Source organism: Copidosoma floridanum, unplaced genomic scaffold (genome assembly GCF_036245765.1).
Source record: "Copidosoma floridanum isolate Cflo_tuat_1 unplaced genomic scaffold, Cflo_Japanese_pri ptg000025l, whole genome shotgun sequence".
In the NCBI taxonomy this organism is placed as follows: domain Eukaryota; kingdom Metazoa; phylum Arthropoda; class Insecta; order Hymenoptera; family Encyrtidae; genus Copidosoma; species Copidosoma floridanum.
Genome location: NW_028321902.1, coordinates 2,942,883 through 2,958,000, shown reverse-complemented (window position 1 = coordinate 2,958,000; position 15,118 = coordinate 2,942,883). Strand labels below are relative to the sequence as shown.

Below are 15,118 nucleotides of genomic sequence, written 5' to 3'. Positions count from 1 at the left end.
GGGTGACGCTTATGTACATTCTTTTTCAGCTAATATACATATATTTTTTTGTTCAAAGTCCACCTGACCACATGGTTTCTTGCATACAGTGTATTAATTTTTCGCATTTAACCTCAAAAATGATTCATGTAGCTTTTTCGACACAATCTTCAACTGTGATAAAGTAACAACACTTACTATTGTGAATTCAGTATACGTCAATTTTCTTAGACAAGTAGCATGTTTTAACAAATACTAGATAATCAAATTTTATTATTTATACAACTAGATTAATGTTTAAGTTTAAGATGATATTAATCACATATTATATATTAAAAATACTTAAACATATATATATATATATATATATATTCTCGTTCGATCAGAATATATGGAAATTTTTAAAGTTTGTATTTTATCTATTACACATTTCATACATATACTTTATTGAAGCACACGTAAATTTAGTTATAAGTTTTAGTAGTCGAGTGAACGCTAATTTACTAGATCTACGCACAGGTTCATTTGCGTAGGATACTGACTTTTTCATGTGTGTTTTACTACGTAATATGTAAAGTAACTATATTGGTAGTGATGGTTTAAATTAATAAATAAATAAATAAAACAAGCAAACCGATACTTTTTATTTCACATGCTTACCGATATCACTACTATTACGATTACAAGTGTATGACCTAACACTAAAATTATTTACTAATGATTATTATTTATTTTATGCTTTCAGTAAAATTTTTCAAGGATTATTATCATTTATTATTTTTTTTTGATTTGTGTAATTTGAGTTGAAAAATGTCGTTTAATTTCATCATTCAATAACGATAAAACTATTTACAATTAGTTATAGTTTGTACAAATTATTGTAAGTAATTAGAAAATTTTATAGTAACATGAAACAAAAAATAAATATTATTAACTGTAAGTTTAAATTAGTCATAATTCATAAAAGTAGTTTTTAGTTTTTTTTTTTTTTTTTTTCTGAGATGTCATTAATAACTAAAATTAAAAAAGTGACGACTGATTGCATACTATTAATAACAGTTATAAAATTTTATTTTCAGTCTCAAGTCTGTACTAAAATAATTTTTAATTTTGGTTATTGTCAGTTGTTATGTGAAAATTGAAATATTTCAATGTATATGTACGTGGTTATTATTTTGTAAATTTATGAAGACTAGTTGATTTTTATAACGATGCTTTACGCAAAATTATTATAAACATCGTAATATTACAACTTCGTACTAATGTATCTAAAACACATATATCTAAATTCTCATATTTTGTTGGCTTGTCACTCGCAATTTAATTTTTATTTTTCACTGTGAATTTAAAATAATTATTTACAATAATTTGCAAAATAATTATTTGTTTACCTATTTTCTAACGAAGTGACGAATTCAGAAAAGATTTTGCCTGAATTAAAATCGGAAACGACGAGAAAAACATCTAATAATCTGCGATGTAATGTCCTTTAAATCTCTCCGTTATATCTATAGTAATCCATACCCCCCAAAAATCTAAAAACTGTTTTAATATTCATAAAATTCAACGTCATTTACTATGTATTGCTAGGTATTGATGTAATTTTTTTCAGTTCAAAAGGACTGTGTGAAAAAAATACGATATTTTGGGTTTTTTTTTTCCTTGAATTTTTTTTGGACACTTCTTTTGACCTGATCAAAATCGTATATCACGTTCAAGCAATGGCCGATAAATCTGGAAAAAAATCAAACGACGCTGAAAAATTGAAATCCAGGACCGTATATAATTATACAAATGGAAAATTGTCCTGGCGACATGTCTTAACTTTCAAAATGTTCGAATTTTCAATGCTTCGATTTTATGTACAGAATATACAAAGAGATCACAAAAGGGTACAAGAACGAAAAATCCAAATCGGAAAATAATGACCATTTTAGAAATCCTATATGTTATCAGTGCCCTTGGCGTAATGGCACAGCTTTCATTCGACCACAGCTATTCCTACCCCGGAATTTCCAAAGAATTAGAAAGCACGAGAAAGTTACACTCAGTTGCTGATGTGCGCAAGGGGCGACAATGACGCATTGATGACTACCTACGGCAAGGCGACAGAGGTCGAACCGTCAGTTACTTTCTGAAACTGCACCCGAGAAGTTCTTGTGTTCAACTCGTTGGTCCTACAGTACATTGGTTGATCGCTAACGCTTCAGGTCGAGCACTCCGCAGTTGTGACGTTTTGCTTCCAACTCGCATAAGATCAAGTAACTTTTGGCCGTTGAAGAACATTGAACAGTTCTTGTGTTCTCGAGTCACTTGGTTCGAAGAGGAAAATGGCACCGCAAACGCAGGTCGAGGTACACGCGGGATGGGTGAGTTGACAAACTTCGTTTCGACCAACCAAACCCAACGAGCAAAAGCAAGCAAACAAAACAATGTACGTATTTTTACAGGTATCGAGCGACTGTCTGCCCGACTTTGGCGTTACAACCGATTCGAGTTTCGAGGAGTTCTTCGACGTTACCGGCTCGGGCATCCACGAGACGACGGAGTACTTTTCGATCCTCGGGGACGAGGAGTTTAGGACGTGCAAACTCGAGGAACTCTTGGAAGCTCGGAACAAGGACATCGCCGAGTTGAAGGTACAGAGGGCCGAGGAGGTGCACCGGCTGCGAGGCCAACTTACGGCTGCGAATGCGAAGATCCATAAATTAGGTATGTTCTCTCCTTGTTACGTGTTTACCTTGTATCTCATTGTTTTTTTTTAACGAAACGTTGTTTTACTCGCCACAGAGGAACAACTGCGGCAAACGGCCATCGGAACAAAGCCGAGGTTGAATGAGTCGAAAGTCGAGTTGCTGGGTCAGATGGTCGGGGTGTACGAGAAAAAAGCCAGCCGATCGAAGGGCATCGAAGCTCGGTTTGAGGTGCTCGTCCGGGAAAACCAACAACTGCTCGAGACCCATGACGCTGTATGCAAGAAGTTGGCGTCCTTGAAACAACGTTTCACCAAACTGGAGTCGCAGGTCAAATTCCAGTTTGAGGGTCTAGGTAAGTGGGAATCATATGTGTCACCCATGGGTGATGTAGTTTTTTGTAACGTAGCAAGTGTTTCCTTCCAGAATCCCAAGTGAACGAAATGAAGGGCAAGACCACGTTACCTGCAACGGTCGAAACGGTTGTTGATGCCAGCTGCTGCGACAAGAAACGGAGCGGCAGACGTTACAGAAACTTCAGCCTAAAGAGGACCAAGAAATTCTTCGGTTCGCTGTGTTGTTGCAGGACTGCAGGAGACAATAACAGGCCTAGAAAATCGACTGATGAAGTTTGTGACGATGGCAAGGATAGTTTTAACAATAGCGGAGATTACCGGAGGTATTCCCAGCCGGGCAGCAACGACGCGTCTTTCCTCGAGACTCAGCGGTAGATTTTTAAATTTAATTTGGTCGTGTTATGGGTGACAATGCGCTTTGCTGCAATATAAAGTATGATGTATAAATGTAGTCAATTTTAGGTGTAAGTTTTAATTACCGGGTGGGTAAATCTAACGATTGTTATTGATTTCTGTGATAATTATTGTACAATTTTAATACGTGTATTTTAAATGGGACTTTTTGGTACTTGTATTATTGATAAATGTGATTTGTTTAGTGAACTAAAATAAAAAAATAGTTTTTTTATAAATAAATATGTATTTTATTTACAATCACAAGCGTAAACTGACTGTGTACTTAAAACTACGTTTCAATCTCCATTTGTCTGTCGAACAAACTTTGACAGTAAGCTAGTGCTTTTTCCACCGAGTCGCTGGAATTATCTGCTTCGTGAGCAGTTTTTTGTTGCACTAGCGACCCTTTGTGGGCGAGTGCCACCGTTTTTGCTTTCACCACATTTCTCAAACTCTCGTCGCCACTGTCGGAGGTGCCCGGCAGTCGGTTCTCTCCGACGACCCCAACGCCCTTCAACTCCGTCGAGGCGCTCAAGGACGCGCCGCCACCCGTACCCCCGCCGCCCACTTACTACAAGCCACCGGCGAGGCCGCCATCGGCGATGAAAACGCTGAAACCCCCGATGCCCCTGCCGGCTGACACGACAAAACCCACTAGTGGGGTTGGCTTGAATGTTAGAGAAGACGAGGGTAAAGGAGGGCAGAGGCCCTGGGACTGGGGATCCAAAGCCGTGTAATTATTTCTAGTTGGTGGGGTTCTGGGGTACCATCACCACGTCCAAACCCAACTTATTTGTAAAATTGACTCCGATGCAACGCGGCTTTGCGAGATATAACATAATCGTAATAAAAAAAACCCCTGTGGATTTAAAGAACAAACAATCAAGGGTTTAAGAGGGGGAAGTCGAGGTGCTCGCTGAGGGGTTACCAATTTTACAAACGTTTCGGTGGATCTACTCTGGAGGTTCGGGAGACGGGGTGATGGGTGACGCTTATGTACATTCTTTTTCAGCTAATATACATATATTTTTTTGTTCAAAGTCCACCTGACCACATGGTTTCTTGCATACAGTGTATTAATTTTTCGCATTTAACCTCAAAAATGATTCATGTAGCTTTTTCGACACAATCTTCAACTGTGATAAAGTAACAACACTTACTATTGTGAATTCAGTATACGTCAATTTTCTTAGACAAGTAGCATGTTTTAACAAATACTAGATAATCAAATTTTATTATTTATACAACTAGATTAATGTTTAAGTTTAAGATGATATTAATCACATATTATATATTAAAAATACTTAAACATATATATATATATATATATATATATATATATATATTCTCGTTCGATCAGAATATATGGAAATTTTTAAAGTTTGTATTTTATCTATTACACATTTCATACATATACTTTATTGAAGCACACGTAAATTTAGTTATAAGTTTTAGTAGTCGAGTGAACGCTAATTTACTAGATCTACGCACAGGTTCATTTGCGTAGGATACTGACTTTTTCATGTGTGTTTTACTACGTAATATGTAAAGTAACTATATTGGTAGTGATGGTTTAAATTAATAAATAAATAAATAAAACAAGCAAACCGATACTTTTTATTTCACATGCTTACCGATATCACTACTATTACGATTACAAGTGTATGACCTAACACTAAAATTATTTACTAATGATTATTATTTATTTTATGCTTTCAGTAAAATTTTTCAAGGATTATTATCATTTATTATTTTTTTTTGATTTGTGTAATTTGAGTTGAAAAATGTCGTTTAATTTCATCATTCAATAACGATAAAACTATTTACAATTAGTTATAGTTTGTACAAATTATTGTAAGTAATTAGAAAATTTTATAGTAACATGAAACAAAAAATAAATATTATTAACTGTAAGTTTAAATTAGTCATAATTCATAAAAGTAGTTTTTAGTTTTTTTTTTTTTTTTTTTCTGAGATGTCATTAATAACTAAAATTAAAAAAGTGACGACTGATTGCATACTATTAATAACAGTTATAAAATTTTATTTTCAGTCTCAAGTCTGTACTAAAATAATTTTTAATTTTGGTTATTGTCAGTTGTTATGTGAAAATTGAAATATTTCAATGTATATGTACGTGGTTATTATTTTGTAAATTTATGAAGACTAGTTGATTTTTATAACGATGCTTTACGCAAAATTATTATAAACATCGTAATATTACAACTTCGTACTAATGTATCTAAAACACATATATCTAAATTCTCATATTTTGTTGGCTTGTCACTCGCAATTTAATTTTTATTTTTCACTGTGAATTTAAAATAATTATTTACAATAATTTGCAAAATAATTATTTGTTTACCTATTTTCTAACGAAGTGACGAATTCAGAAAAGATTTTGCCTGAATTAAAATCGGAAACGACGAGAAAAACATCTAATAATCTGCGATGTAATGTCCTTTAAATCTCTCCGTTATATCTATAGTAATCCATACCCCCCAAAAATCTAAAAACTGTTTTAATATTCATAAAATTCAACGTCATTTACTATGTATTGCTAGGTATTGATGTAATTTTTTTCAGTTCAAAAGGACTGTGTGAAAAAAATACGATATTTTGGGTTTTTTTTTTCCTTGAATTTTTTTTGGACACTTCTTTTGACCTGATCAAAATCGTATATCACGTTCAAGCAATGGCCGATAAATCTGGAAAAAAATCAAACGACGCTGAAAAATTGAAATCCAGGACCGTATATAATTATACAAATGGAAAATTGTCCTGGCGACATGTCTTAACTTTCAAAATGTTCGAATTTTCAATGCTTCGATTTTATGTACAGAATATACAAAGAGATCACAAAAGGGTACAAGAACGAAAAATCCAAATCGGAAAATAATGACCATTTTAGAAATCCTATATGTTATCAGTGCCCTTGGCGTAATGGCACAGCTTTCATTCGACCACAGCTATTCCTACCCCGGAATTTCCAAAGAATTAGAAAGCACGAGAAAGTTACACTCAGTTGCTGATGTGCGCAAGGGGCGACAATGACGCATTGATGACTACCTACGGCAAGGCGACAGAGGTCGAACCGTCAGTTACTTTCTGAAACTGCACCCGAGAAGTTCTTGTGTTCAACTCGTTGGTCCTACAGTACATTGGTTGATCGCTAACGCTTCAGGTCGAGCACTCCGCAGTTGTGACGTTTTGCTTCCAACTCGCATAAGATCAAGTAACTTTTGGCCGTTGAAGAACATTGAACAGTTCTTGTGTTCTCGAGTCACTTGGTTCGAAGAGGAAAATGGCACCGCAAACGCAGGTCGAGGTACACGCGGGATGGGTGAGTTGACAAACTTCGTTTCGACCAACCAAACCCAACGAGCAAAAGCAAGCAAACAAAACAATGTACGTATTTTTACAGGTATCGAGCGACTGTCTGCCCGACTTTGGCGTTACAACCGATTCGAGTTTCGAGGAGTTCTTCGACGTTACCGGCTCGGGCATCCACGAGACGACGGAGTACTTTTCGATCCTCGGGGACGAGGAGTTTAGGACGTGCAAACTCGAGGAACTCTTGGAAGCTCGGAACAAGGACATCGCCGAGTTGAAGGTACAGAGGGCCGAGGAGGTGCACCGGCTGCGAGGCCAACTTACGGCTGCGAATGCGAAGATCCATAAATTAGGTATGTTCTCTCCTTGTTACGTGTTTACCTTGTATCTCATTGTTTTTTTTTAACGAAACGTTGTTTTACTCGCCACAGAGGAACAACTGCGGCAAACGGCCATCGGAACAAAGCCGAGGTTGAATGAGTCGAAAGTCGAGTTGCTGGGTCAGATGGTCGGGGTGTACGAGAAAAAAGCCAGCCGATCGAAGGGCATCGAAGCTCGGTTTGAGGTGCTCGTCCGGGAAAACCAACAACTGCTCGAGACCCATGACGCTGTATGCAAGAAGTTGGCGTCCTTGAAACAACGTTTCACCAAACTGGAGTCGCAGGTCAAATTCCAGTTTGAGGGTCTAGGTAAGTGGGAATCATATGTGTCACCCATGGGTGATGTAGTTTTTTGTAACGTAGCAAGTGTTTCCTTCCAGAATCCCAAGTGAACGAAATGAAGGGCAAGACCACGTTACCTGCAACGGTCGAAACGGTTGTTGATGCCAGCTGCTGCGACAAGAAACGGAGCGGCAGACGTTACAGAAACTTCAGCCTAAAGAGGACCAAGAAATTCTTCGGTTCGCTGTGTTGTTGCAGGACTGCAGGAGACAATAACAGGCCTAGAAAATCGACTGATGAAGTTTGTGACGATGGCAAGGATAGTTTTAACAATAGCGGAGATTACCGGAGGTATTCCCAGCCGGGCAGCAACGACGCGTCTTTCCTCGAGACTCAGCGGTAGATTTTTAAATTTAATTTGGTCGTGTTATGGGTGACAATGCGCTTTGCTGCAATATAAAGTATGATGTATAAATGTAGTCAATTTTAGGTGTAAGTTTTAATTACCGGGTGGGTAAATCTAACGATTGTTATTGATTTCTGTGATAATTATTGTACAATTTTAATACGTGTATTTTAAATGGGACTTTTTGGTACTTGTATTATTGATAAATGTGATTTGTTTAGTGAACTAAAATAAAAAAATAGTTTTTTTATAAATAAATATGTATTTTATTTACAATCACAAGCGTAAACTGACTGTGTACTTAAAACTACGTTTCAATCTCCATTTGTCTGTCGAACAAACTTTGACAGTAAGCTAGTGCTTTTTCCACCGAGTCGCTGGAATTATCTGCTTCGTGAGCAGTTTTTTGTTGCACTAGCGACCCTTTGTGGGCGAGTGCCACCGTTTTTGCTTTCACCACATTTCTCAAACTCTCGTCGCCACTGTCGGAGGTGCCCGGCAGTCGGTTCTCTCCGACGACCCCAACGCCCTTCAACTCCGTCGAGGCGCTCAAGGACGCGCCGCCACCCGTACCCCCGCCGCCCACTTACTACAAGCCACCGGCGAGGCCGCCATCGGCGATGAAAACGCTGAAACCCCCGATGCCCCTGCCGGCTGACACGACAAAACCCACTAGTGGGGTTGGCTTGAATGTTAGAGAAGACGAGGGTAAAGGAGGGCAGAGGCCCTGGGACTGGGGATCCAAAGCCGTGTAATTATTTCTAGTTGGTGGGGTTCTGGGGTACCATCACCACGTCCAAACCCAACTTATTTGTAAAATTGACTCCGATGCAACGCGGCTTTGCGAGATATAACATAATCGTAATAAAAAAAACCCCTGTGGATTTAAAGAACAAACAATCAAGGGTTTAAGAGGGGGAAGTCGAGGTGCTCGCTGAGGGGTTACCAATTTTACAAACGTTTCGGTGGATCTACTCTGGAGGTTCGGGAGACGGGGTGATGGGTGACGCTTATGTACATTCTTTTTCAGCTAATATACATATATTTTTTTGTTCAAAGTCCACCTGACCACATGGTTTCTTGCATACAGTGTATTAATTTTTCGCATTTAACCTCAAAAATGATTCATGTAGCTTTTTCGACACAATCTTCAACTGTGATAAAGTAACAACACTTACTATTGTGAATTCAGTATACGTCAATTTTCTTAGACAAGTAGCATGTTTTAACAAATACTAGATAATCAAATTTTATTATTTATACAACTAGATTAATGTTTAAGTTTAAGATGATATTAATCACATATTATATATTAAAAATACTTAAACATATATATATATATATATATATATATATATATATATTCTCGTTCGATCAGAATATATGGAAATTTTTAAAGTTTGTATTTTATCTATTACACATTTCATACATATACTTTATTGAAGCACACGTAAATTTAGTTATAAGTTTTAGTAGTCGAGTGAACGCTAATTTACTAGATCTACGCACAGGTTCATTTGCGTAGGATACTGACTTTTTCATGTGTGTTTTACTACGTAATATGTAAAGTAACTATATTGGTAGTGATGGTTTAAATTAATAAATAAATAAATAAAACAAGCAAACCGATACTTTTTATTTCACATGCTTACCGATATCACTACTATTACGATTACAAGTGTATGACCTAACACTAAAATTATTTACTAATGATTATTATTTATTTTATGCTTTCAGTAAAATTTTTCAAGGATTATTATCATTTATTATTTTTTTTTGATTTGTGTAATTTGAGTTGAAAAATGTCGTTTAATTTCATCATTCAATAACGATAAAACTATTTACAATTAGTTATAGTTTGTACAAATTATTGTAAGTAATTAGAAAATTTTATAGTAACATGAAACAAAAAATAAATATTATTAACTGTAAGTTTAAATTAGTCATAATTCATAAAAGTAGTTTTTAGTTTTTTTTTTTTTTTTTTTCTGAGATGTCATTAATAACTAAAATTAAAAAAGTGACGACTGATTGCATACTATTAATAACAGTTATAAAATTTTATTTTCAGTCTCAAGTCTGTACTAAAATAATTTTTAATTTTGGTTATTGTCAGTTGTTATGTGAAAATTGAAATATTTCAATGTATATGTACGTGGTTATTATTTTGTAAATTTATGAAGACTAGTTGATTTTTATAACGATGCTTTACGCAAAATTATTATAAACATCGTAATATTACAACTTCGTACTAATGTATCTAAAACACATATATCTAAATTCTCATATTTTGTTGGCTTGTCACTCGCAATTTAATTTTTATTTTTCACTGTGAATTTAAAATAATTATTTACAATAATTTGCAAAATAATTATTTGTTTACCTATTTTCTAACGAAGTGACGAATTCAGAAAAGATTTTGCCTGAATTAAAATCGGAAACGACGAGAAAAACATCTAATAATCTGCGATGTAATGTCCTTTAAATCTCTCCGTTATATCTATAGTAATCCATACCCCCCAAAAATCTAAAAACTGTTTTAATATTCATAAAATTCAACGTCATTTACTATGTATTGCTAGGTATTGATGTAATTTTTTTCAGTTCAAAAGGACTGTGTGAAAAAAATACGATATTTTGGGTTTTTTTTTTCCTTGAATTTTTTTTGGACACTTCTTTTGACCTGATCAAAATCGTATATCACGTTCAAGCAATGGCCGATAAATCTGGAAAAAAATCAAACGACGCTGAAAAATTGAAATCCAGGACCGTATATAATTATACAAATGGAAAATTGTCCTGGCGACATGTCTTAACTTTCAAAATGTTCGAATTTTCAATGCTTCGATTTTATGTACAGAATATACAAAGAGATCACAAAAGGGTACAAGAACGAAAAATCCAAATCGGAAAATAATGACCATTTTAGAAATCCTATATGTTATCAGTGCCCTTGGCGTAATGGCACAGCTTTCATTCGACCACAGCTATTCCTACCCCGGAATTTCCAAAGAATTAGAAAGCACGAGAAAGTTACACTCAGTTGCTGATGTGCGCAAGGGGCGACAATGACGCATTGATGACTACCTACGGCAAGGCGACAGAGGTCGAACCGTCAGTTACTTTCTGAAACTGCACCCGAGAAGTTCTTGTGTTCAACTCGTTGGTCCTACAGTACATTGGTTGATCGCTAACGCTTCAGGTCGAGCACTCCGCAGTTGTGACGTTTTGCTTCCAACTCGCATAAGATCAAGTAACTTTTGGCCGTTGAAGAACATTGAACAGTTCTTGTGTTCTCGAGTCACTTGGTTCGAAGAGGAAAATGGCACCGCAAACGCAGGTCGAGGTACACGCGGGATGGGTGAGTTGACAAACTTCGTTTCGACCAACCAAACCCAACGAGCAAAAGCAAGCAAACAAAACAATGTACGTATTTTTACAGGTATCGAGCGACTGTCTGCCCGACTTTGGCGTTACAACCGATTCGAGTTTCGAGGAGTTCTTCGACGTTACCGGCTCGGGCATCCACGAGACGACGGAGTACTTTTCGATCCTCGGGGACGAGGAGTTTAGGACGTGCAAACTCGAGGAACTCTTGGAAGCTCGGAACAAGGACATCGCCGAGTTGAAGGTACAGAGGGCCGAGGAGGTGCACCGGCTGCGAGGCCAACTTACGGCTGCGAATGCGAAGATCCATAAATTAGGTATGTTCTCTCCTTGTTACGTGTTTACCTTGTATCTCATTGTTTTTTTTTAACGAAACGTTGTTTTACTCGCCACAGAGGAACAACTGCGGCAAACGGCCATCGGAACAAAGCCGAGGTTGAATGAGTCGAAAGTCGAGTTGCTGGGTCAGATGGTCGGGGTGTACGAGAAAAAAGCCAGCCGATCGAAGGGCATCGAAGCTCGGTTTGAGGTGCTCGTCCGGGAAAACCAACAACTGCTCGAGACCCATGACGCTGTATGCAAGAAGTTGGCGTCCTTGAAACAACGTTTCACCAAACTGGAGTCGCAGGTCAAATTCCAGTTTGAGGGTCTAGGTAAGTGGGAATCATATGTGTCACCCATGGGTGATGTAGTTTTTTGTAACGTAGCAAGTGTTTCCTTCCAGAATCCCAAGTGAACGAAATGAAGGGCAAGACCACGTTACCTGCAACGGTCGAAACGGTTGTTGATGCCAGCTGCTGCGACAAGAAACGGAGCGGCAGACGTTACAGAAACTTCAGCCTAAAGAGGACCAAGAAATTCTTCGGTTCGCTGTGTTGTTGCAGGACTGCAGGAGACAATAACAGGCCTAGAAAATCGACTGATGAAGTTTGTGACGATGGCAAGGATAGTTTTAACAATAGCGGAGATTACCGGAGGTATTCCCAGCCGGGCAGCAACGACGCGTCTTTCCTCGAGACTCAGCGGTAGATTTTTAAATTTAATTTGGTCGTGTTATGGGTGACAATGCGCTTTGCTGCAATATAAAGTATGATGTATAAATGTAGTCAATTTTAGGTGTAAGTTTTAATTACCGGGTGGGTAAATCTAACGATTGTTATTGATTTCTGTGATAATTATTGTACAATTTTAATACGTGTATTTTAAATGGGACTTTTTGGTACTTGTATTATTGATAAATGTGATTTGTTTAGTGAACTAAAATAAAAAAATAGTTTTTTTATAAATAAATATGTATTTTATTTACAATCACAAGCGTAAACTGACTGTGTACTTAAAACTACGTTTCAATCTCCATTTGTCTGTCGAACAAACTTTGACAGTAAGCTAGTGCTTTTTCCACCGAGTCGCTGGAATTATCTGCTTCGTGAGCAGTTTTTTGTTGCACTAGCGACCCTTTGTGGGCGAGTGCCACCGTTTTTGCTTTCACCACATTTCTCAAACTCTCGTCGCCACTGTCGGAGGTGCCCGGCAGTCGGTTCTCTCCGACGACCCCAACGCCCTTCAACTCCGTCGAGGCGCTCAAGGACGCGCCGCCACCCGTACCCCCGCCGCCCACTTACTACAAGCCACCGGCGAGGCCGCCATCGGCGATGAAAACGCTGAAACCCCCGATGCCCCTGCCGGCTGACACGACAAAACCCACTAGTGGGGTTGGCTTGAATGTTAGAGAAGACGAGGGTAAAGGAGGGCAGAGGCCCTGGGACTGGGGATCCAAAGCCGTGTAATTATTTCTAGTTGGTGGGGTTCTGGGGTACCATCACCACGTCCAAACCCAACTTATTTGTAAAATTGACTCCGATGCAACGCGGCTTTGCGAGATATAACATAATCGTAATAAAAAAAACCCCTGTGGATTTAAAGAACAAACAATCAAGGGTTTAAGAGGGGGAAGTCGAGGTGCTCGCTGAGGGGTTACCAATTTTACAAACGTTTCGGTGGATCTACTCTGGAGGTTCGGGAGACGGGGTGATGGGTGACGCTTATGTACATTCTTTTTCAGCTAATATACATATATTTTTTTGTTCAAAGTCCACCTGACCACATGGTTTCTTGCATACAGTGTATTAATTTTTCGCATTTAACCTCAAAAATGATTCATGTAGCTTTTTCGACACAATCTTCAACTGTGATAAAGTAACAACACTTACTATTGTGAATTCAGTATACGTCAATTTTCTTAGACAAGTAGCATGTTTTAACAAATACTAGATAATCAAATTTTATTATTTATACAACTAGATTAATGTTTAAGTTTAAGATGATATTAATCACATATTATATATTAAAAATACTTAAACATATATATATATATATATATATATTCTCGTTCGATCAGAATATATGGAAATTTTTAAAGTTTGTATTTTATCTATTACACATTTCATACATATACTTTATTGAAGCACACGTAAATTTAGTTATAAGTTTTAGTAGTCGAGTGAACGCTAATTTACTAGATCTACGCACAGGTTCATTTGCGTAGGATACTGACTTTTTCATGTGTGTTTTACTACGTAATATGTAAAGTAACTATATTGGTAGTGATGGTTTAAATTAATAAATAAATAAATAAAACAAGCAAACCGATACTTTTTATTTCACATGCTTACCGATATCACTACTACTACGATTACAAGTGTATGACCTAACACTAAAATTATTTACTAATGATTATTATTTATTTTATGCTTTCAGTAAAATTTTTCAAGGATTATTATCATTTATTATTTTTTTTTGATTTGTGTAATTTGAGTTGAAAAATGTCGTTTAATTTCATCATTCAATAACGATAAAACTATTTACAATTAGTTATAGTTTGTACAAATTATTGTAAGTAATTAGAAAATTTTATAGTAACATGAAACAAAAAATAAATATTATTAACTGTAAGTTTAAATTAGTCATAATTCATAAAAGTAGTTTTTAGTTTTTTTTTTTTTTTTTTTTCTGAGATGTCATTAATAACTAAAATTAAAAAAGTGACGACTGATTGCATACTATTAATAACAGTTATAAAATTTTATTTTCAGTCTCAAGTCTGTACTAAAATAATTTTTAATTTTGGTTATTGTCAGTTGTTATGTGAAAATTGAAATATTTCAATGTATATGTACGTGGTTATTATTTTGTAAATTTATGAAGACTAGTTGATTTTTATAACGATGCTTTACGCAAAATTATTATAAACATCGTAATATTACAACTTCGTACTAATGTATCTAAAACACATATATCTAAATTCTCATATTTTGTTGGCTTGTCACTCGCAATTTAATTTTTATTTTTCACTGTGAATTTAAAATAATTATTTACAATAATTTGCAAAATAATTATTTGTTTACCTATTTTCTAACGAAGTGACGAATTCAGAAAAGATTTTGCCTGAATTAAAATCGGAAACGACGAGAAAAACATCTAATAATCTGCGATGTAATGTCCTTTAAATCTCTCCGTTATATCTATAGTAATCCATACCCCCCAAAAATCTAAAAACTGTTTTAATATTCATAAAATTCAACGTCATTTACTATGTATTGCTAGGTATTGATGTAATTTTTTTCAGTTCAAAAGGACTGTGTGAAAAAAATACGATATTTTGGGTTTTTTTTTTCCTTGAATTTTTTTTGGACACTTCTTTTGACCTGATCAAAATCGTATATCACGTTCAAGCAATGGCCGATAAATCTGGAAAAAAATCAAACGACGCTGAAAAATTGAAATCCAGGACCGTATATAATTATACAAATGGAAAATTGTCCTGGCGACATGTCTTAACTTTCAAAATGTTCGAATTTTCAATGCTTCGATTTTATGTACAGAATATACAAAGAGATCACAAAAGGG

General features: G+C 36.1%; 3 protein-coding genes across 3 annotated transcripts; all 3 read left to right on the top strand.

Moving 5' to 3' along the window:
- The first annotated feature begins 2,023 nt into the window (after positions 1-2,023).
- LOC149373914 (uncharacterized) lies at positions 2,024-3,611 on the top strand. The gene is made up of 4 exons (XM_089595349.1): positions 2,024-2,348; positions 2,430-2,691; positions 2,770-3,027; positions 3,099-3,611. The coding sequence occupies exons 1-4, from the start codon at positions 2,310-2,312 to the stop codon at positions 3,401-3,403; spliced, it is 864 nt and encodes a 287-aa protein (XP_089451475.1). The 5' UTR covers positions 2,024-2,309; the 3' UTR covers positions 3,404-3,611.
- A 2,831-nt stretch (positions 3,612-6,442) lies between these two features.
- LOC149373913 (uncharacterized) lies at positions 6,443-8,030 on the top strand. Its single transcript, XM_089595351.1, has 4 exons — positions 6,443-6,767; positions 6,849-7,110; positions 7,189-7,446; positions 7,518-8,030. The coding sequence occupies exons 1-4, from the start codon at positions 6,729-6,731 to the stop codon at positions 7,820-7,822; spliced, it is 864 nt and encodes a 287-aa protein (XP_089451477.1). The 5' UTR covers positions 6,443-6,728; the 3' UTR covers positions 7,823-8,030.
- Positions 8,031-10,861: 2,831 nt separating this feature from the next.
- Positions 10,862-12,449, top strand: LOC149373912 (uncharacterized). The gene is made up of 4 exons (XM_089595350.1): positions 10,862-11,186; positions 11,268-11,529; positions 11,608-11,865; positions 11,937-12,449. The coding sequence occupies exons 1-4, from the start codon at positions 11,148-11,150 to the stop codon at positions 12,239-12,241; spliced, it is 864 nt and encodes a 287-aa protein (XP_089451476.1). The 5' UTR covers positions 10,862-11,147; the 3' UTR covers positions 12,242-12,449.
- Positions 12,450-15,118: the final 2,669 nt, after the last annotated feature.

Coding starts and splice junctions, on each gene's coding strand:
- LOC149373912 (XM_089595350.1), top strand. CDS start 11,148: ATGGCACCGCAAACGCAGGTCGAGGTACACGCGGGATGG. Junction 11,530..11,607: donor TGCGAAGATCCATAAATTAG/GTATGTTCTCTC, acceptor TACTCGCCACAG/AGGAACAACTGCGGCAAACG. Junction 11,866..11,936: donor ATTCCAGTTTGAGGGTCTAG/GTAAGTGGGAAT, acceptor GTTTCCTTCCAG/AATCCCAAGTGAACGAAATG.
- LOC149373913 (XM_089595351.1), top strand. CDS start 6,729: ATGGCACCGCAAACGCAGGTCGAGGTACACGCGGGATGG. Junction 6,768..6,848: donor TCGAGGTACACGCGGGATGG/GTGAGTTGACAA, acceptor GTATTTTTACAG/GTATCGAGCGACTGTCTGCC. Junction 7,111..7,188: donor TGCGAAGATCCATAAATTAG/GTATGTTCTCTC, acceptor TACTCGCCACAG/AGGAACAACTGCGGCAAACG.
- LOC149373914 (XM_089595349.1), top strand. CDS start 2,310: ATGGCACCGCAAACGCAGGTCGAGGTACACGCGGGATGG. Junction 2,349..2,429: donor TCGAGGTACACGCGGGATGG/GTGAGTTGACAA, acceptor GTATTTTTACAG/GTATCGAGCGACTGTCTGCC. Junction 3,028..3,098: donor ATTCCAGTTTGAGGGTCTAG/GTAAGTGGGAAT, acceptor GTTTCCTTCCAG/AATCCCAAGTGAACGAAATG.